Source organism: Festucalex cinctus, chromosome 14 (genome assembly GCF_051991245.1).
Source record: "Festucalex cinctus isolate MCC-2025b chromosome 14, RoL_Fcin_1.0, whole genome shotgun sequence".
Taxonomy (NCBI): domain Eukaryota; kingdom Metazoa; phylum Chordata; class Actinopteri; order Syngnathiformes; family Syngnathidae; genus Festucalex; species Festucalex cinctus.
Genome location: NC_135424.1, coordinates 20,279,234 through 20,301,930, shown reverse-complemented (window position 1 = coordinate 20,301,930; position 22,697 = coordinate 20,279,234). Strand labels below are relative to the sequence as shown.

The following is a 22,697-nucleotide window of genomic DNA, read 5'->3' as shown; positions in this document are numbered from 1 at the left end:
ACAACACCTATCATGGAACTGTGCTCAATATTGATCGGAGACCGTGCCACGTTAAAACTGCTTGCAAGATTTGAATGCAATACTAACATGACATGGTTAAACTTGGTTTCATTAGTTGTATAGCGGCACTTTTTTTGTTAACAGAACATACCAGACAACATATCTATGAAAAGTCAAAATCATTGCACAGTTACTATATAAAAAGTACCATCGAGTACCTCAGCAAAATTGTCATGAAATCTTGTTTTAATCCCATTGATTAATATTAAATGCCAGCTGAGACAACTTTAAAGCTAGAACTCCAAACAGCAAAACTGCTTTACTGTGTGCATACCACATGTGGAAGTTAGTGTTGACTTCAGCATTTGAGAATGATTTCTCGACTACTCGTGAATATTGGCACTTACCTAATATACAGACACGACAATATGTGACAACATTTTGTCCATACAAGGCCCTGTGCCTGCACGCTTCTTTTCCGCACCAGACCTTCTTGCAGACGAGGTGGTCCAGTCAGCCCAAACCATGTTGGCATACTGTCTAAATCACTTTTAGTGCTTCTCTGCTAAGTTTGAGGAACATTGAAAGTAATAGTTAATTCTTATGTCTTGGGAATGCCTCTCCATAAATCTTGGGTTTCATCCCCCCCAAAAAAGGAAAAGTTGCAACAATGAGTCATGAGCACATGGATGGATAGAAGAGTGTAATGTACGATTTTAATATATATTACTGTATGTGTGGCAATTAAGATTAATGGGAGCCAGTTTGCACAAATGACAGCCAGACAGAAGACCGACAATTCGACTGTACTTATCTGCACACTGCAATAAAAACAGACAATGTGCTCTTTCTTCCGTGTGCAACGTGGGTTCATATATACAATATATATAGGTTTGTGGGTGCTTTATTTTATCTGAGCACATACAGTATGCATTACAGTGGGCATGTGTGTTTGTCACTCAGAAGTAGATTCACGTACCACAAAGCGGCTTCACGAGAGTTGGGTTACATAGGAAAATCCAAACTGTGTGTGCGTGTGCAGGGGTGTGTTTGTGTGAGGTTGCTTTTCGACAGTATTTTTCTAACATTACGCTTTGTTTATTTGATCAATTTAACATCTGTTTGAGTGAAAGTCTCACAGGAGGGAAGAAGATGTGTGCATTTTTACGTGCACGGGTGTGCGTGTTCGTGTTCTACCCTCTCATCAGGCCCTTATTAACCACTCTAAAGTGAGCTTTTAGATGGTGCGTGTGTGTACTTTGCGTCGCCTCATTTCGCTCGCCTTTTTTCTACCACTTGAGCTTCATTTCATCTTTGTTTGCTGCCCAGCTGCTGTTTCACCGATAGAGAACACATTTATACAAAGCAATTTCAATTACTACTCATTGCTTATCATTGATCATTCTTTGTGTTATCAATCAATTTTGCAGACTATGAAAAATCATGTGAAGGTCGTGTTAGTTATTGCTGTAACTTGTATTGTATGTTTGTATTGTACGAGAAACATTCTGTCAGGCCTGCAGGCCCAGCCCGCTGAGTGTGCGTGTGTCTTCCAGGTGTGGTGCATTGGAGTCAAGCAGCAGGTGTGTCCAATTAATCAGCAGCCTACTTAAGCCAGCCTCTGACTCCACCACACCGCCAGATCGTCACAACTCCTGAACGAGTTTGTATATCCAGCTTTACCTTGCAACCTGAACCCACCTCTTTATTGTCTCTCCTGACCAGCATTTCCATCCTCCTTTTCAGCCCGCTGTCCTGCCCGCCGACCCAGACCTTGATACACGCCTCGCCACCCAGAACCAGCCCCCAGCACCCAACGGACTGCAACCTCCTTCTGGCCATCCACTGTTGTAATAAAACTTTGCCAACTCATTCATTCTCTTTTCTGCATTTGGGTCACCCCCCGCACCGGAACCGTGACACATTCTACCAGATGAAATAATGGAAATACAATATTCTAGTAGTGTCAAACTGTTGCCATCATAAAGCTCTTAGCATTAGTGTAGGTAATATTTTAATATTTTAACAGTCAACGAGAGGTGCTAGCCACCAGCTAGCATGTGAGCTAACAGGCGTCTGGGCTCCCCTTCGCCAGCGGATATGTGGATTGAACACCACCAAGTTGTTACATAAATTGTGGTGTTGAGAAAAGATATTTTCAAGGTCTAAGCAATAAGAATACAGTAGCTAGCTAGCTAACTGCAAGCTGTATTGGTAGCTCGCAAGTATGCTGGATAACCACTGATGGGGGAAAAAAGGTGCTCAAGTTTTTATAAAGTGGAGGAGTGAGGACTAGTCGCACCTGGAAAAAAAAACAAAACTGAAAAATCAGCTATGCAATTCACTACTAAAAAACGTATGTTTTTAGAAAAAAAAATCTTTGAATTCATTTTACGGATTCTCTAATCCAAGTGTTTAAAATGTTTTTTTGTTTTTTTTTTAATCTCCACAAGTGGAAAAAGTTAATCTGAAGTTTCATTTTATGAGATCATCTCGATTCTAGAAGCACGAAACCCGAATTACGAGTGAAATGAAAGCACCACATTAACATGTTCTTTAAAAAATTTCAAATATACTTTTATTCATTTACATTTTGCAAAACAAAGGTGTATTTCAGTAACAGAACTACTTACAGGTTAACTGATCCAAAAAATATTGGCATGGTTAAATTGAATGTTTTATTGCGCCAAGAACAGTAAATTTAGACACTATGTTTGTATTATGTGTATAAATGTGAATTTTGCTATCATACCACAGAAAACTTAAACACTTGAAGTACAAAAAACATTTAAGGAAAAAAAATCCCCCCATAAAAATCTGACAAAATAAGAACAATGAGTACCGGTGACATAGTTGGCTCTGTCCAGAGTCTCTTTACTTGGCTTTGTCTAAGGAACTTTCTTTTCTTTCTTCCATTTCATAAAGTTTCCATCTTTCAGGCCACATAGTCGATGGCAGCATCCTCCAGTCAGTTTATCTCTCAGCGCTTCATCTTACTCCTTCCCTCGTCTTCATTCCCAGTGGGGAATAATGCTTTCCTCATCATCTATGCATGGGAATTATCTAATTTGCACATAATTCAAATCATTTATGTGGGCTGTCTATACTTCTTCCTGCTCGCTTTGTGCGGCACAGTCCGCATTTAGCAAATCACTCCTCTGCAATTAAAAAAAAAAAAAAAAAAAACTCCCTCATTCTCTCGATGGGCATTACATAATCAAATATGATTTCAACTGGAATTCGGACTATCCCAGCTCCTATTTCCATCTGTACTGTCTAATTGCATAAACTGCTGTCAGATATTGTACAAGTGATTGACTCAAATTGGCGTGTTCTCATGATGACTTAGTAGGAAGGAGCACAAAAATGCACTTAAATCAATGTAAAACCCCGCAGCAATGCACCACACAAAACGGTTCTGTGGAGAAAAAAAAAAAAAAAAAAAAAAAACTTCCACTATGCTTGGTGAAACAATTTTTAGCAATAATATTATTAATAACAATAATAATATTAATAATAACAATTTTGCGCAAAATCCTAATTGTCATGAGAACAGCCTCCTGTATTACTTTCCACAAAAAAACAAACAAAAGTAACCCCATTCCCGTTTTATGTTAACGTTGGGGAAATAAAAGCTTTACCCCACTATAAACATTCTTTGGACCACATTTTCTGGGATTGTGGAATCAAGGGTGGATTATGGAGAAGTAAATCAAGAGCATGTGGAGTTGTGTTGGATGCTGCGGGCGGGACGGCGAGTTGCGTCACTGGAAGACGGTGTGGTAGGTTGGACACTGATGGGACTTCATGTACTTGATGGCGAACTTGAGCTCCTTGCTCTTCTTGTCCCATTTGTGGATGGACATGAGCAGCAGTTGCTGGTCCACTTTGCGGCCCATGATGAGGAAGTTGGAGCCCAGGCTGTCGAGCTGCGAGCACGGGCAGTTGGCCCCGTTCTTGATGTACAAGACCAGCTTCTTCAGGTCCTTTTTCCGCAGCACGCCCTGCTTCAGCACTTTCTTCTTCTTCTGGGCTGCGATCAGCTTCTTGTCGCCTTTCTCCTTTTTCACCTCCTTAATTTTCATCTTGAGGACTGGGGGGAAAAACGGGAAGATAACAGTTTGGTGATTGCAGTTGGACAGTTGTGCACAATATCAAACTCATTGCGAGCTTAACTAAGACCAGTGTTACCTTCGTAACGAAGAGTAGCTGTGCTTCCACTTGCTGTCAAGCTAATAGTGTAGCATTTGAGCACACATTCAGTATTTAGGCATATTATCAAACATGAGTGTGCAAATAAAATATTAAAGTGGAAGTCAACTATAACATTTCTTCAAAATAATGTTATATATGACCTCACTCGTCTGAACATGACATTACATTTGTGGAATGTGAATTTTGAAGCAAAATCCAGACGTTTTTATTTTTATCCATCTCAGGGGGCGGCCATTTTGCCACTTGCTGTCGACTGAAGATGACATCACAGTTGCTCAGGGCTGAGGCAACGACCAATCACAGCTCACCTGTTTTCTGAAGCTGCACTGTGATTGGTTGTTACATGATTCCTGAGCAACATTGATGTCATCTTCAGTCGGTAGCAAGTGACAAAATGGCCGCCCCCTGAGGTAGATAAATACGGCTGTATTTTGCTGCTTAATTCATATTCCACTAATGCAATATTAACAAGGATACCATATTTAGACTAGTGGGGCTGCATAGAACATTATATTGTCAAAATAAATACAACTTATCCTCTAATAAGACAAATAAATGTAAATGTAAATAAATTCGGAGTTGGGGGTAGGGCTGGGCAATAAATCGAATTAATTTGATAAATCGTCATTTTAAAAAATCAAATCGTTGAAAATTTGCTAAATCGTGAAATCGAATTTTGTCTTCTGGATGATTAAAAGCTGTTGTTCTTATGTTCTGTTACATCCAAATGCTTTTATGTGATGTCATTTTGTGTTAAAACTGATCTATAATCAGTACACGTTACTGGTGTCTGAACATTTTGCACAGGAATTATTTTTGAATAAATGAAACCTTTAAGTAAACGTTTGCTGGATTTATTAGGTTAAAATCGATTAAAATCGTAATCGCCCTGAATGACTGCAAAAATCGAGATTTTATTTTTTGTACATATCGCCCAGCCCTAGTTGGGGGCATCCATTATATAAAAATTCTACTATCTGAAAATTTTAATACGCTACCCCCGGTGTTTATCAGAACCCAACTATGTTTTTGTATGCTGAAGGCCAAAGCATGATGAATTTGGGTTATGTTTTGGTGACATTTGTATACATGTTACCTGTAACTTAATAGAGTTCAAAAGAAAGTTTGAGAAGTAGAGTGGAATCCTCTGGTCTCACTGTTTAAATACTAGAATGGAATGTCAAGTGCAGTTATGACAGATCCTCTGAGGGCAACCATAACTCTACGTTGGCCCACAATGAAAACCAGTTCCATACCCCTCATTAGAGGATAAAAAAAATTCAGTGGGTTAATGGGCTACCAACTGGAAGAAGCCAGTCGGTAGGAGGGTTTTTAGAGTATCTGTACAGGAAGGGAGGATTTGGGGCAATTTTGCATTGCAAGTGTTCCACTCTGACTGAAACGGAAATATTGTATGTCGCATGTTTGCAGGAGATGTATTCTATTTGACTGGAAGCCAGTAAAGGTCACAAAAGACGGGTCTAATATGGTCTCTTCACATAGCTTTCCCATCTACAATTCCCTTTTAGGGCCTAATCTTTCCAAATCTGACCAAGATTTATTGTAAGTTTATCTTTTTATGCTTAGTCATGCCTTTTGATGGCAAAAATGCTTGCGTTAAGAATGCAGATGTCGGACCGAGAAGACTTGGCTCTATCGATCTAATGAAGTAGCGACTGATACCACCCATCGAGGCTGATGTTTAGAAGTGCATAGCTCGACTTAAGAAAGACCAAAATGAAGCTGCCAACCACTCGAGACAGGAATCCCCTAGGCTAGCAGTCTGACAGCTGAAATTAATCACGGGCCGGGCAGAGGCAGAGGCACGGGGGTCGTTGAGAGGCATCGCCGAGGATTGCTTGGAAGACGGCCATTTTCACTCCTCGTCTGCCTGTCTACTGTTCCATAAACATTTCCTGATATGTGCGCACTGCATGTGAGAGATAGCGTGTTACGGGGTGGAATGTGTGTGCTGTGCGGCCTCGTATGTGGAGTCTGACTCCCATCGTTTGCGTGCCTACAAGTCTGAGTGTCTCGGTATGCATGAAAGAATACATTCAGGTGGACTGTATCGCACAAAAGTGAGTACATCCCTCACATTTCTGCAGATATTTAATTACATCTGTTCAGTTGACAACATTGATATGATAATTTGACATAATGAAAAGTAATGTACAGCATATATACATAATATAATCCAGCCGTTAATTGCTTAACACCTGGCAACATAAGTGAGCACACCCCTAAGTGAAAATGTCCAAATTAAGTGGAATTATGATGTATTGGAATGCAACTCCGTGGTCCAGCTAGCCATCATCCTAATGATAAGATGCGGCCCTGTTGTTAGTCTTTGTAAGGGGCAATTCTGTGATATGTCACAAATACTGTACTGTGCTGTTTGATTCTCAGCAGCAGGAACTAGTCAAGGGTTACTATAGTTTTGAAATTGTCATTTTAGTTAATTTCGATTTCGTCATGAGTTTTGGTTTTTAAATGTAGTTAGTTTTAATTAGTTTTCAGGGTGGTTCTGTTAGTTTTTATTAGTTATAGAGTTAATGCTTAGTTTTAGTTTAGGTTTTGTTAGTTTCAGTATTAGTTTTAGTTTTAAATAAAACAGCTCTATTACTTGTGCTCAATATTTAAAAAAAAAAACACCATGGTAAAATTACCTAATGCATTTCGACCGACTGAGTTAAATGGAAAAAGCAGGCAAGCTGAGCCATTGGAGCTAAAATTCAAGCATGAAAAATTTTCGCCGAGGAGCGGCGTCATCTGAAGGTGCTTTTCTATTGGCTGCTGCTAGATGATGTCACTTCTGCGTGACACACTTTCAAATGTCCTTTTTTCGGTTAATATTAAAATAATCACATTTGAAATTATCCCCAACAGCTGATGCATTAAATTAATTCCCGAAGAATAAAACGAAGGACATTTTATTACATTTAATTATAGTAAGTTTTAGTTAGTTTTGTAAACATAACGTAGATTCAGTTTGTTTGCGTTTTTTAAAAAGAAATTCCATTTATTTCGTTAACGAAATTGTTTTTCAATTTTTCTTTGTTTTTTCATTAACTAAAATAACTTTTGTCACTACTAAATACGGCACATATGACAAAGTGGTTGAAATAGGTGGGGGTTAACTCTTTTTGTGCCCATATTATATTTTTTTTTTAGCAAAGAATGTGGAGAAAGATATCAGATGAAAAAAAACGGTAACATGAACCAGACTTGAAATGACTTCAAGGCAAACAAGAGCACTATTGATAATGTGTAAGATCAAACCACAATCAGCTATTACAATAGCATCACAGAGTCATCCTTGCCTTCATCTCGCTGCGTATACTCGTGGAATTCTCGCCTCATTTGTCTCCCCGAGGCATACATGAATAGCCAGAGGAATGTCTTGCTCATGTTTCATTTAAATGGCCAAGAAGAATCCCTGCAATGCTTTCTGATCTTCAGTTGGACAGTGATTTGTAGTCCTGCGATCAATCAGCCAAACCATTTTTATTCGAGTGGATAGAGTCATGACGAAGATGCACTTTGTGGTGCTTGTTTGAATGTGTACAGTTATGATTTACAGTGGATAGCTCTTATTGCCATTTTATAGGTGCGTGTGCCATTGCCAGATGACATACTGGGGAACTTATTTAAAGAGCCTTGAGAAAATGTGGTTTTCATCACTGATCCGGTCACATTTTAATTACAGATTGTCATTCAAAAAGTTTGATCATTTATGAGCCTCCATTTTAAGTTCAGTGCTAAGATGCTTGGACTAGGAGCTGCGAAAGCAGAGATCAAGTATCAAATCTGCTGCTGTGCATCATCAACTATAAACCTCAGTGAGGCGGAATAATGGATTTATTATTCTTTGGCTGCGTGTGTCGGTCATTACAGTGAATATGTAATTGTGGTGGTAAAGGTTTGGAAAATGGTGCTGAGTGGGCATTGGCGACTCTTTGATTGATACATCAGTTAGTAAGAAAGTTAGTCGAAGCACAGTCTCCAAATAGAAGTATAAACTCAACTTCTGGTGTGATAAAAGTTCTTTTAACAGTAGTCTGTTTTGGATATCTATGATTAAAAACACCTTCATTGATGATTGATTTATTAAATTCCTTAAATATAGTTGTAATTATGTTTTGGGTTGGTTCCTTTGATGTTGCCAGTTGTTATGGTCCTGCATTAGTCACTTCTTATTTTGTGTTATAGGCCATGGTCCTTTGTTTGTCAACCTTAGCTTGTTATATAGGCCTTTATTCTGTCATATAGAACTGTGCATTTCCCTATCTGGAGTTGCTCAGTGACACGGTTGTCAGTATGTCAAGGTTTCTGTCAGTAATCCGAAAATTCTCTGCATCCAGCCTGCTTAAAATTTTTAGTCAACATTTCTCCATCAAATGTTTTCGTCACGGCCATCTGAAACTAGCCCTGCTCTGTTGTTACTTTCTATGTTTGCCTATAAAAAGACTGTTTTTCAACTTCTACGTCTTGTCTGCTCATGGGTACAAATTCCCCACCTCATGTGATAAAATATGTTTAACAGTATTTGGATTAACAAATAATGGAATAAAATGGAAAACACATTTTAAAAAACAATACATATTATTTATCCTTGAAGTTTTGTTTGTAAATGTAGCTGTCATCAATCCCTAGATGACATTAACCAACAATTCTCAATTTTAAACTTCTAACAAATCACATATAATCTTGAATTTAGGGCAAAATACACTGTTTTGTTTACTATGACCACTATTGCTGTTGCAACGATGTGAATTTCCACACTGTGGAACTAATAAAGTTTATCGTCTTATCTTATCTCTTATCTTATCACGTCTGGCGAGATAATACTGTGCTTTTTCCGTTCATATACTGACATTTAAAAAAAAAAAACGTTTTATGATTATGACTGTCGCTTACTCCATAAGTTTGACTTGTGCTGTGTTTTACTGACATATTAGCACCACAGAGACAATAAATACGCTGCTTCTCTTTCTTTTTTGGCAGAGTGCATGCGTCTGCACTCTTGTGAATCAAAATTGAATTGATTGAGGAAATTAGAATTGATAGCCAGGCCTACGAAAAAAACAAAAAACAAATAATAAATAAATAAATAAATAAATAAATAAATAAATAAATAAATAAAAATGCAGTAGAACTGCAGGCATGATTGGAAGGAAACTGTGCCAATTATTTGTGATAAGTAGCTGATTCGGAACGCAAGATAAAGGTTTTATAGTGCATAAATTGTACAAACAGCAATGCATATTTCATCACTTTATTTCCTTCAACGAAAGAAGCATTTAGGGGAAGCTGAGCTTCCCTTGCAGTCTTCGAGCAATCACCGCTGATGTAGACACTGTCACCCATTAAAGAGTTAATTGCATTTGAACTTGTTGCTAACCAAAACAGGAGCCATCTCTCAGATGGAATTAATTGTGGAGTGATACCACATGTTGTAAATGACTTCCCTGTATAATGCATTATGTCGGGATGGAACTTCAATAATGATTAGTATTCCAGTAAATGTCTGAGATGTGGTCTCACCTCAGTCTTGTGCAATAGTTACTATGCTGCATTTCTTTTTTGGCAGAGTGCATGCTTCTGAATACAGAAGACAAAAAATAGGCATTTATTTCTTCCACTTTGGTAATGGTGGCACAATGGCTGTGGTCTGCTGCTATTACTTACCAAAGTCGCTGGCACAGTAGTGCTCCATGATGTTGTCTGCTTTCAGCTCATTGTCACACGGGGGACACACCTTTGACACTGAGGGAAAAGAATGAAAAGCGACGCGTTAACGATGACCAGAGAGCACAATTACACATTTCATTAGGCGCTCTGAAGGTCAATATAGCTCAAATCTAAACACTGCGTCTGTAAGAAATAGGCCCTGAGCCTTTTCGGAGCAACGCCCCCTCCCTCCCTGTCAGAAGCGATTTGCTGTGCAAAACTTACACACTCCAGCAGACTGAAGGATGTTTGCGCTGAAATGACGCTGCAGAAAAAGGGTTTAATTTGGGACTGTGCATATTTTGGTGGAGAAGGTGTGGTCTTGAAGGTAAACAGTAGCTCAACATGCATACTGTGAAACAAGTGGCCTAAAACAACAAATTATGTTACTTAGTTACTACCATTCAAACATTTTTACATTTATTCTCACAGCTTTTTTTGGAACTTGACATTTACATTTCCAGTTATGTTACGACGACTACTAACAATAAATCTTTGAGTTCTTTCTTTTGAAATCCCGACTGTAATATCCCACATATTTCCCCTTTCTCCACGGCCAAGTCTTCCTGTCACACGTTTACAGACGCACATGTAAACACACACCAAGCTAGCATAGTGGGGTTAAAAGTCACAGTTCAAAGGTTATCACCTCAGCCCAAACCTCAGTGTCTGGCCAGATAATGAGAGAGGTCAAAGTGTAGCATGCCTCGCTGCTCGGGTCGTGGCGAGGTGAACCCCCTAACCATTACATTGGAGGGAGGCTTGAATCGACTGCCACTTTCTCCCCCACACAGAACCTCCCTGTGTGAAAAGATCCACTAGATCTTATGGGGGCTTAATGCAGGTCTCTAATTGTCCACATTAGAAAATAATTGTTGGGGTGCAAACCACTTAGCAAGACATCCATCCATCCATCCATTTTCTTGACCGCTTATTCCTCACAAGGGTCGCGGGGGCTGCTGGCGCCTATCTCAGCTGGCTCTGGGCAGTAGGCGGGGGACACCCTGGACTGGTTGCCAACCAATCGCAGGGCACACAGTGACGAACAACCATCCACACTCACACGCACACCTAGGGACAATTCGGAGCGCCCAATTAACCTGCCATGCATGTTTTTGGAATGTGGGAGGAGACCGGAGTACCCGGAGAAGACCCACGCGGGCACGGGGAGAACATGCAAACTCCACCCAGGAAAGTCCGAGCCTGGACTCGAACCGGAGACCTTAGCAAGACAAAACAGCCCAAAATTGAACCCCCACTAAGGTGGAATTTACATGATACTCCAGATACCTTAAAAATATGGAGCATCAAAACTGCCCAAATTAAAAATAAATAAATGACTAAATAAATTATTGATTAACAATAAAAATAGATATAAAAAATGTGATTCAAAAATTAAATCCAAAAAATAAATATAAATGGAAATTAAAATGTAATGTGTGTACATAGTATTAGTCTGTCATTTTTTAATTATATTTTGTAAATCCATTTTTATTTTCACTTTGTCATTTATTTATTTAGATAGTCATTTATTTATTTTTAATTTTGGCAGTTTTGGTCCTCCATATAAAAACACCATGCGTCGTTATGTGTCCTCAATGAGTCATTTCACTGTATTTTAAGGGTGTTACAGTTTGCATCACACTCCTCTTGGACAATTTAGAGTCTGCACTGCATCTAGCATGTTTTTGTGAAAGTGGATGAATGGAAGAAAACCAACTCAAGCTTGTGGAGGATGTACAAAGTGCACAGAGGAAGGCTTCCGTCGAGATTTGAAACCCGAACCTCAGAAGTGTGAGCCAGTCCGTTGTGTTAAAATATCTCTCGAAAAGAAAAGAAATCCAGTCACCACTGATTGCAACTAATGATGGCGATGGGCAAAACCAAAAAAATAAAAAAAATAAAAAAAAGCATGGAAACTTACACATACACACACAAATCAAGAAAGCCGACTTGTGTCTGTTTGGAATGAAGCAGTTACATCTTATTCTGGCTCTGCAGTAATTCAGAGTTCCCTTGAGGTTTTCGCGTTGGCGGGAGGCCCGCTTGTGTCAGTTAAAGAGTTTGGATAGAATAGCAACGTTTGGATGCCTGCAATGTGGCGTCTGTCTGAGGCATCATGTCAGTTGCGCTGTGCATTGATGTGCGTGCCAGTGATTTGTGTGCCCGTTCCATGCAGTTTGTCATCAGTTTTGGACAACCTTGACTTGTCATGTGCATCACTATTCCCATGCTTAGCAATGGATTGTGTTTATTTTTGTTGAAAGCTGGGAATCAGACAACAGACATGGTTAGATACTCACCATGACCAAAGAGCAGTCTCTCACAAACGCCGTTATCACAGTTAGTTGTCTGGCATTCACTTAACAAACAGACAGACAAATAAACACCTCACTCAAATAAAGTACATGCCTCCATTTTTGCCCCTCAAAGAAAATAACAGGTATTAGCTGTAATACATGTAGAAATAAGAGGCAGCTCATTTTTTTTCTTTTTCTTTACACCTCAGACAGATCATCCAATCATCACACAGTAGCCAAATGTCTGGGCCAGCCCACTGTTTCATAAACCCTCAGAGACGCTGAGTGTCCAATGGGTGGCAAAAAGCCCAGCATTTATCCAGTGACCGTCCAGTTTTGCACCATGGAGCAACCTACTTTACGAAGCAAGTAGGGCTATGTTTAAAAAAATAGAGTACTGTATTCAATATCGAATCGATTTTCATTTTCGTGCCTGATATTGATTAATAACACCATGAATTGTTTTCTTTTTTTGGGGTATCTCTTTCTTTCCAATCATAAGAAAATAAAATCTTAATTGTTTTTTTTTTGCATCTTAGGGTTTTGTTGAAATTTACTGTTCACATGAATTTAAAAGTATTTTCTTACATTTATGAAAGACCTCACTTATTGCACTTTAAAACAATTCAGGATCATTTTCATTTATATTTACAATTATTGATTTTGAATTATGAAACTATTTTCATCTCATCCTTGCTGATTTTGTGTAACAATTAAGTGATTATAACATGTTACTTTCATTAATAAATTAAATAATTTAACCAAGAATTTTATTTGCAATTTAATGTTTGTGGAGTTTTTATCATGTCCTTGATATTTAAGAATAATTGATGTTCCATAATTAATCAACATCGATTGAATTGAAATGATTTACTCGAATCGGGAAAAATTTAAATTGAATCGAACTGAACTCTTGTGAATCAAAATTGAATTGATTGAGGAAACTAGAATTGATACCCAGGCCTACGAATAAAAACAAATAAATAATAAAGAATAAATAAACAAATTAAATGCAGTAGAACAGCAGGCGTGATTGGAAGGAAACTGTGCCAGTTATTTGTGATAAGTAGCTGATTCTGAACACAAGATAAAGGTTTTATAGTGCATAAATTGTACAAATAGCAATGCATATTTCATCACTTTATTTCTTACACCGAAAGAAGCATTAAGGAAGCGCTGAGCTTCCCTTGCAGTCTTTGAGCAATCACCACTGATGTAGACACTGTCACCCATTAAAGAGTTAATTGCATTTGAAGATTTTGCTAACCAAAACAGGAGCCATCTCTCAGATGAAATTAATTGTGGAGTCATACCACATGTTGTAAATGACTTCCCTGTATAATGCATTATGTCGGGATGGAACTTGAATAATGATTAGTATTCCAGTAAATGTCTGAGATGTGGTCTCACCTCAGTCTTGTGTAATTGTTACTATTCTCCATAATAATCCTTTTATTTCATTAAACTATAGATTTACTTGGAATAAGTTATACTACAGAGAACTAAAGTGGGCAAACTCATTTTTTTTTGTCATTTTGTAGCTTGATTGCAAGTTTTATGGCTTCTGAAAATAGCTGCCACGATAAGTTCAAGTCCAAACTACTATCGTTTATTTCATGAAAGCTGATAAATTGCATTTATTTATATGAACATGCAGATGCACAACCAAGAGAAATAAATAAATAAATAAATAAATAAATACATAAATGTTCTATTTTCCGAGTTTGGGCATATTACAATCACAAGCTGAGCCATGAATTTGTAGTAAATATGCCTCATATTCTACTGTTTCATCCAAGCCTCTTATTTATTTTTATAAAAACATAACAGAAATAGTATATAACATGCACTTCCACTGACCTTCCTCACTGAAGCGCAAACAAAAGATGAGCAGATCTCAAAATGTTGTCATAGGTTCCCTTGACAGGTCTTTTACCTCATTCCCCTTGAGCATGCACCTCACATGATCTTTTCTGTTTCATTGAAAAAAATGTGTGGTGCACTACCTCATTGGGACTCTTCAAAAAAAAAAAATTAAAAAAAAGTTATGAGCAGCAACGACATAAAAACGGAGCGTAACGCAGCGTGTGATTTAAGTTGGAAGGCCTAACATCTGTTTAAACGTAGCATGCAAACAGACAGAACGGGGGTGGGAGAACTCCAATGTAGGCCTTCAGGCGGGCCCCCCTGGGCGGCCCCTAAAACGCAGCACGCTTCTTGCATCTGCAGGAATTCTATACAGAAAGCGAAAATACATTTTCAAAAGGTGGTTTTGCATGGATGGCCCGTTGGATCACGTTTTCCCTTTCAAAGCGCAGCGGCCATGAGTAGCGTCCATTGTGCTGCCAGGGAGCTGACAGTCTTACTCCAGCACGGTTGTAATTTATACTCGCCACATCACTGACAGGGCAGACAATATCTTTGACACCTTGCAGGTTTGATCGGACAATGCGTGCACTGTCATTACACTGCAGTTATGTATTCAAGCAGAACTTATACAGTACCTTTTGAATAGCTGATGTTGAACCAAACAATGAATACTTTCATGCGACACATTATTCTTCAGTACATAGCAGAGTAAAAATATAATTGCATTTTTTTTAACATTATAAATAAAATATTGAGCCAATATCTCCCTTTCCCTATAGGTCTTCAATTTAACTCTTTGACTGCCAATGTCGATTAATAATGATTAGGAAAATTCTGATGAATGGAATGTGATCTTTCATTTAGTAGCCACATCGTATATGTAGTAAAGGCAAACAATATTATTTTTGCCTTGAAAGATGAGTTAAAATGGTCGAAATCGGCTGGCACTGTGGATTTTTTTGTTTTGTTTTTATAACGTGTGGCAGTCAAAGAGAGTGGAAGTCAACCTTAAACTCTTCTTGACAATAATATGTTATATGTGACCTCACTAGCCTAAACATGACATTCTGATTAATATTTCATTTGTGGAATATGCAGCAAAATCCAGCCATTTTTATCCATCTCAGAGGGTGGCCATTTTGCTACTAGCTGTTGACTGAAGATGACATAACAGTTGTTCTGGCAACAACCAATTACAGCACAGCTTCAGAAAATAGGTGAGCTATGATTGGTCGTTGTCGTAAAGAGCAACATTGATGTAATCTTCTGCTGGATTTTGCTTCATTATTCATATTCCACAAATGATGATGTTGATTTCCACTTCTAACCAATCCTAAAATGGAATTTAATACTCTTAAATTTGGCTTCCTCAAACTTGCAGTTGACGTGCTGTATACATAATTATGAATATTTATTATGATTGTGTATTTCTCCAAAATATAGATCTGCAACAGTGATCATTATGACCTGTCATTATGATGCACTGCAGCTGTTCACCACTGTAAGCAACTGCAGCCACAATAATAAGCACATCGTTAAATGAATACCTCTCCGACAGCATCTGTTTTGTTTTCACCTAAATGCAGTCATGATGCAATACTGCTGAATTTGACTTAATGTTGTGTCATATGCTGGCGGACCTCTAGGGGCAGTATAACTGTTTAAACCACAGACGCGTGTTTAAGAACGAACTAGAAGAACTCCAGGAAGTGGCTATGAAGAAGTATGTAGTTATGATTGTTGTTAAAAAAAAATTAATTAAATTAAAACGTATGGTTGTTGTTTTGTACTCCATTGTATACAAAGTAAATTAATAAATTAACTCTTTGACCTCAAAAAACGTTTAATAACGATCAGTAAAATCACCACGTATATTGCCATAAACGTTAAATAACGTCAACAAATTTTTTTCATTTTTATTTATTTTTTCTCAGTGCAACGTCTAAGTGCAGCCCTGCCTGGTCAATGGGTTGTGGGATCTAAAACACTCTAAACTATGGCCAGCAGATGGAAGCATTGTATCTCTTTTCGTCAATGATCAAAGTCTCTGTCATATCAAAGTTTTTCTTTGATAACGTATGGCAGTAAAAGAGTTAAACAAAGTATCATCATTTAAGTGATAACTCCTTAACTGTTAGTCACAACTTAGTGAACATTATCTAGTAAAGGCAGAATGTTTGCTACAACTATTGTATTGGATGTCATTATAGTGTGCAAGTGTACCTAATGAAGTGTCTGGTGAGTGGTGAAACTATGATTTGATGTGAGGATGGAACCACTCTTGACGTCCCACTTTATTTTTCTTTCTGCGAACAATTTGGTGAGAAAAATTCTTGGATGAGATCCTTTTACCCTCTTGACGTGTGTATGTGTGTGTGTGTGTGTCCTGGGGATGGTCTCACATGCTCATCTAAGAATTTGTTTCTTCTCAAAATGTCCGCCCCTGAGCCTTCGGGCAGAAAGTGATACGGGTCCAGTCTGTTCCAAACACACGCACACACACATCTAATAATTGTGGTGCTAATATACAGTATGTAATATAGTTTTTTAACCATACAAGCCAATATTTTGGTTGATATGATCTTCCCACGTATTTGCACCGCCTCCTCCCAGTAATGGAGCCCTGCACCTCTGATTCTTATTCAAGTAAAAGTCCTTGCTTGTTTTGTTTTTGGTAGAAAAAAGGTTCCTCTGTGTTATAAGAATGGCTTACAAGAGCCGCAAAGACATCATGTCACATAGTTGATCCCCATCCTATAAAAACAGCGTGACCATTTTTCCCTAATGGAATAAGTCAGCGCTGCATAAATTCGCCGCAAAATCTTTTCCCACTGTTATTATGTGGGATTGCTGTCACTTGGCTGTGAACACTTTTGATTAAAAGCCAAGATAAGTCACACAGAGTTGATTGACAGGACTAAAAATGACGTTTTGGCATTGCTGGCTCTCATTTGCCGAATCCCTGAGCGTAGCGTAAAAGCTAATTTTACAGCTGTGTGAAAATCTCATGAACTTTAAACAGAGGCTTTTGTTCGTTTAAATAGAATCAACATAATGGAGGTGAACTAATTTAGCATAAAGCAGGTAGGAGATGCTAATAGGCACTTGAAGTCAATAAATGGAATGAGAACAATGAAACATTTGCCATGAGTGAATTCTTATTTAAAACACTTTTTCCTCCTCTTCCGCTTCCTTCTCGACCTCCCTTTCACTCTGTCTCTTCGACGGGACAATCACTTTCATTCCCATTCTGTCCCGGCCTCCCTTATCCCGACTAATTACTGGGAGTGCAGTCATTGCCCCACCACCACTGCTAATTGGCCTGCTGGCTGCCGGTCCAACAAGGCACAGTGGCTTGAAACAAATAAGGGGGGACGAGACTCCCCAACTCCTCCACTGTCGACAGACTGCCATCAGCTCCTTCACTCCCCCTCTCAGCACTCATCACCATTGTCAACAGGCTGCCCAAGTAGCCCACTACACACACTTCATTGTATGTTTAGTTTCCTCTCTCTCAAAGGTTTTTCTCTGTTCGATTTATTACCTCTTTCAAGGAGACTTTATCAATGTTTTTCTTGGAAGAAAATCCTCCACCAACTTCCAAGGAAACTATGTGGAGTGTTGATACATAGGATAATTAAAAACTCATTAAATGTTGGTGTGAACAGGGGAATTTTATACTGGTGATCAGCATAATAATACATTTATGACTCTTTATGTCAAATTGATTGTTGATTAATTGCCCCTTGAATCATCTGAGGCAAAAGGTGCGCACTTTGTGGCTGGTGCTGGAAACTTCCACTATATGGAGAGTATAAACATCAGTAAACGGGAGTTTAGAATATTCAGAGAGAAATTAAATAGTTGGATCCCCATTATTTGCAGGGATACCTCACGAATAGCAAAAATCCACATATAATTGACGCGCATTGAAATGCATTGGCTCGGCACGATATTTGAGTGGTTAGCACGTCTGCCTCCCAGTACTGAGGACTTGAGTTCGAGTCCAGGCTCCGGCCTTCCTGGGTGGAGTTTGCATGTTCTTCCCGTGCCTGTGTGGGTCTTCTCCGGGTACTCCGGTCTCCTCCCACATTCCAAAGACATGCATGGCAGGTTAACTGGGCGCTCCGAATTGTCCCTAGGTGTGTTTGTGTGTGTGAGTGCATGTCCATCTTTGTGTGCACTGCGATTAGCTGGCAACCAGTTCAGGGTTTACCCCGCCTACTGCCCGAAGCCAGCTGGGACAGGCTCCAGCACCCCCGCAACCCTGCTAAGGAGCAAGCGGTTAAGATAATGGATGGATGGATGAAATGCATTGAGAGAAAACATATATTTATACAGGTATATGTATAAAATGGAATGCCCCCCCCCCCCCACAATATCTGTTTGACTGGGTTGGATTAGAACCCTTCAACCTCACTTTTTTTCAACTACTGTTTAAAAATACACTCAAAATGCAAAATCGTATGACATCATTTTACTGAATTCAAGTGTCAGACCTCTGTACAATGCTGCACTGCGATTGGCCAATTTCCAGGATGTGGCTTTAGGAATGGTTGCTGAAAACAGGTGAAATGAGGATTTCATCTAACGAAACACAATACACACGGCTCAAGCTGATTAGGGGTGGGGAAAAAAAATCGATATCAAAATGTATTGTTGCGCTCTCGGTTGCAATAAATTATCGATACACTGACAGTAGATATCGATGTCATGTGTCCAGTTGTGCAGTGTTATGTTATAAATGTTTATGCACTTTGATTTGTCTCACTTTACAATGTTTATAGTTAAAAGACTAAGAGGCAGTGAGGCACAATGCAGAACTTTGTACATTGTACAAGTTTTGGCATTAAATAAATGCATAATTAGACATTTTCATTTTTATGGGCATTTGTTTGGCTTTTTCAGTCACATATTGTGATATATTGCAAATTTTTTTGACAATATATATCAAAAATCGTAGATATCGTGTATCGTGATATTATCGATATCGTGAGTCAAATATCGTCACATTATCGAATCGTGGTTTACCCGTATCGTCCCACCTCTAAAGCTGATGGTATCTGGGGTCTGAAGGTTTTGAAGCACCCAATACCAAATGGGTGAACTCACCGCCACATTTTTGTATCAAAATCATCTACCAAAAAAAAATCTGGTAACAGCAGAAAGGTACCCTACTCCATCCTTGAAGACGGCAATTCAACTTTGATAAGATCTAAATGGCAAATGGGAAAAATAGCCAAACCACAGGGAGTTTATCACCAGTTCATCTCCTGATTGCAACCAGAGAATGCAAAGTACAAGTGTGAACAGAGCCCTTAGTGTCTTTCAACATGGATTGACACGAGGGCATCCTGTGATCGACGCGACATTCTCTCCATCCCTTCACCTGTTGGCGTGATGGATTGTCTCTTGATGACTGATAAAGCTGTCTCACCTTTTTAGTGAAGCTGTTGAACACAACAGTTCATTCGTCTTAACTCACTGATCAATCCGGCAGCTGGAGTCTTTCAGTCTCCAGCCCCGCGTCACCGTCTGTCTCAGTCCCGGCCTGAGGCATGTCGCGATGGCGGGGAGTCCGTCTAACACTTTTATTTAAGAACGCTGTCCTTGTAACCTTTTCCTGCTCCTGTCTTCCTCACTGACCTCCTCTGGATTTTCTCTCACTTAAAATGTCATCTGTCATCAATGTAGAGGAGGAAGTCAAAGCATTGCAGTTTCAGAAATGTCCTGCTTTAGAAACTGACGGCTGATTTTATACTCTTACTGTGAACTAGATAATAGGATGGATGATATCCATTTAGCGAAGTACTTTGCATACAAACTTTTTGTGCAAAAGTCAACAATGAAAGCTACAAGTAGAGCATTGACCTTCTCCGAGGCTCAGCACCAAATTGAAGATCTATCTCATTTATCTATTTTGTGTTATGATTTATAATCCGTATTTCCAACAAAATTGAACTGTTTCCTCCATCTCACTACAAAGTTTTGGGAAGAGCATTTCGGAGGTTTTTGTTTTGAGTAGGCGTTCACCATTTTCTACTCGACTCGAGGTGGTATTACCATAATTTTGACACCATGTGAAGGCAGCATAATATGGACTGTTATTAGAAAATTAGTACGAAAGTTCCTCATCTGAGCCAAATTCTGACTTTCTGTAATTTTGAGTAAATAAATGGGGGGAAAAAGTTTCATTACAAGTATTGTGAATCAAAAACATGACAATGAAGCAGCGGTAGACATCATTGAGTCACCACTTAAAGTTGTAACCAAGAATGTACTTAATTTTGTTACTTTTCTCTTATTTTTTAGCATGACAGGAATGCTATTAAAGTTTAGCTATTCTTTTATGTTATCAATATTTATTTTATTGCTGCTGCTGAATGACCACTATCTTTAAAAACCTTCAACCTGCTTGAGTTAAACTTTTCACTCGTTTCTAACTGTTGTGAGTCAAAGCATCAATTGGACTTTTGACGCATGCGTACCTGGCGGCTGGGTGGCGTGGTTGGCTGTGAACTGCATGGGGATGCAGAGGTCGTTGTCAATGGGGAACTTGTCGCAGGTCAGCATCTCCGGCCAGGGGAAGCCGTAGGTCTCCATGACCGGAGCGCAGCTGTCCCTCACGGCCTCGCACAGCGACCGGCACGGGTAGATGGGCCGGTCCAGGCAGACGGGCGCGAAGAGCGAGCACAGGAACACCTGTGTGTCAGCGTGGCAGCGCTTGGCCAGGAGGGGCACCCAGCTGCCCGCCTGCTGCTTGACCTCGGGCATGGTCTCGTGGTCCAGCAGGTTGGGCAGCCTCATCTTCTTGTAGCCCACGTTGTGGCACAGCCGCAGGTCAGCCGGGATGTCCACGCACTGCGGCTGCTTGGTGTAGAAGCGGCCGTTGTGGAAGTTGTCCGACTGCCAGCTGTAGTAGTCATACTCGTCTGCGGCCGACACGCTGACGAGGGAGAGCAGCCACAGGCCCAGTGCCATGTGGAAGGGGCGCTGGGATAATGCCCACCTGGTGCTCATTTGTCCCTGTGCCATACCTTTTCTTTCTGAGCAACAACTCAGGAAGTTTGTATCCAAGGTGTCCAGAAATTAATCAAGTAATCCAAAAAGTTTTAATTCCTTCTCCTCTGCTAGAGAGTCAGCTTGGCGAGCACACAGATGCACCTCACACAGGTAACAAGTCAAGGGAGGCTTCCCTGATAAGTTATCCTGGTGCAACCTTCACCCTGCTCTCTGCGCTCTCAGTATCACTCTGTGCTTCTAATGAGGAGTCCCAAGGCTTTAAAGTCCTCAGGCGGCCTGAGCCCCCCTCCCCCCACCCCAAGCAGCTTTTTCAGTCCACTCACCTTCTCACTGGCCTCCCCAGGACTCACTCACACCCAGCCGAGCCAATCACAGCACGGTAGGAGGTTCCCACAGACTTTGAGAACGGCCCTCCTGACCCTGGTCCACCAGCAAACCCCTCCTCTGAAACAAGAGTGAGAACAAACCCTTTGCAAGATGCCCCAGTTGTGTTTCTGTTTTGAAACTCATTACACACACTTTCAACCTCTTAGTTCGAGTTGGTCTGTCATGCATCTGCACCATTCCTGCTGTCATGCTACGTTTTTGTCAGAGGCTTGCGCAATGTAGCACATAACAAATCTGCTCACTTCATTAGCGCTCAAGAGTCTGGCATTGAAGGCCTCTCATATGCACACACATACACACACCAATGAAACTAAATGCACTAGAAAGTATATTTAGCACTTTTTGTATGCATATACCTTTTTTTTTTTTTTTGGCAAGCAGCAAGACTTTCCATAAAGTTGTCAGCATTTGTTTGATTTTTTATTTTTTTTTGGCACGTGTCTTTTGTATAATTTCACATTGTATTCACTTTTCTGCTTGGCTAGCATGTATTGAGCCCTTTTCATACTGCACTTAGCAGGGTAGACCACACAGTCATCAGATCCATTCATTGTGCACGTGGAGAGGGGCAGGGCCCATGGATTTTTTGGCATACTTATTAACAACTGCACAATTAAACTCTCCAAGTTCCCACCGATCCATTCGCCAAGAAGCAGTTTAACCAGCGACAAAATATCCGTCTTTACTTGCTATTAAGCGATTACGTCAGCACTTCCACATATGGGCACACTGGCAACCCTCCTTTTGCGTTCTCATACGACTCTTTCACATTTGGCGAGTGCAGTGTGAAAAGGTCTTTATGAATTCATCGGTTTGGTTCTCATTTGACTTTTGCCAGGCTTATGAGTATCAATTCCAGAACGTACTAACAGTGATCAGCATATATAAGTACACCCTCGTTGAATAATTTAATAATTTTATTCAAAATATCAGTGAATATAAGGACAATTTCCAAAATTTTGACAAAACATTTTCTGTAGAATATGCGCTTAACTCACAACATGAAAGTAAGGTAGATAATAGAATGCATAGATATGTTACAAAATCCTTATTTTAATCAAAGTAAGTAATGTGGAAAATTGATACATCCCACAACATAAAGAACTACAACAAATATTTTGAATGACCTCCATGACTTTTATTGGTAGCAACATGTCTGCGAGGCCTGGA

General features: G+C 39.6%; 1 protein-coding gene across 1 annotated transcript; it reads right to left on the bottom strand.

Annotated features, from left to right (window-relative positions):
- Positions 1-2,552: 2,552 nt before the first annotated feature.
- sfrp5 (secreted frizzled-related protein 5) lies at positions 2,553-21,359 on the bottom strand. The gene is made up of 3 exons (XM_077496222.1): positions 20,606-21,359; positions 9,907-9,984; positions 2,553-4,093 (listed from the first exon to the last, which is right to left on the bottom strand). Exons 1-3 carry the CDS (start codon positions 21,150-21,152, stop codon positions 3,765-3,767), a joined length of 954 nt encoding a protein of 317 aa, XP_077352348.1. The 5' UTR covers positions 21,153-21,359; the 3' UTR covers positions 2,553-3,764.
- Positions 21,360-22,697: the final 1,338 nt, after the last annotated feature.

Bases quoted from the DNA above. Each gene is read 5' to 3' on its own strand.
- sfrp5 (XM_077496222.1), bottom strand. From the start codon at position 21,152: ATGGCACAGGGACAAATGAGCACCAGGTGGGCATTATCCCAGCGCCCC. The intron at 9,985-20,605 runs GTACGCATGCGT...CTTTTCCCTCAG, and splicing joins CCACGCCACCCAGCCGCCAG to TGTCAAAGGTGTGTCCCCCG. The intron at 4,094-9,906 runs GTAAGTAATAGC...TTTTCCCCCCAG, and splicing joins CTACTGTGCCAGCGACTTTG to TCCTCAAGATGAAAATTAAG.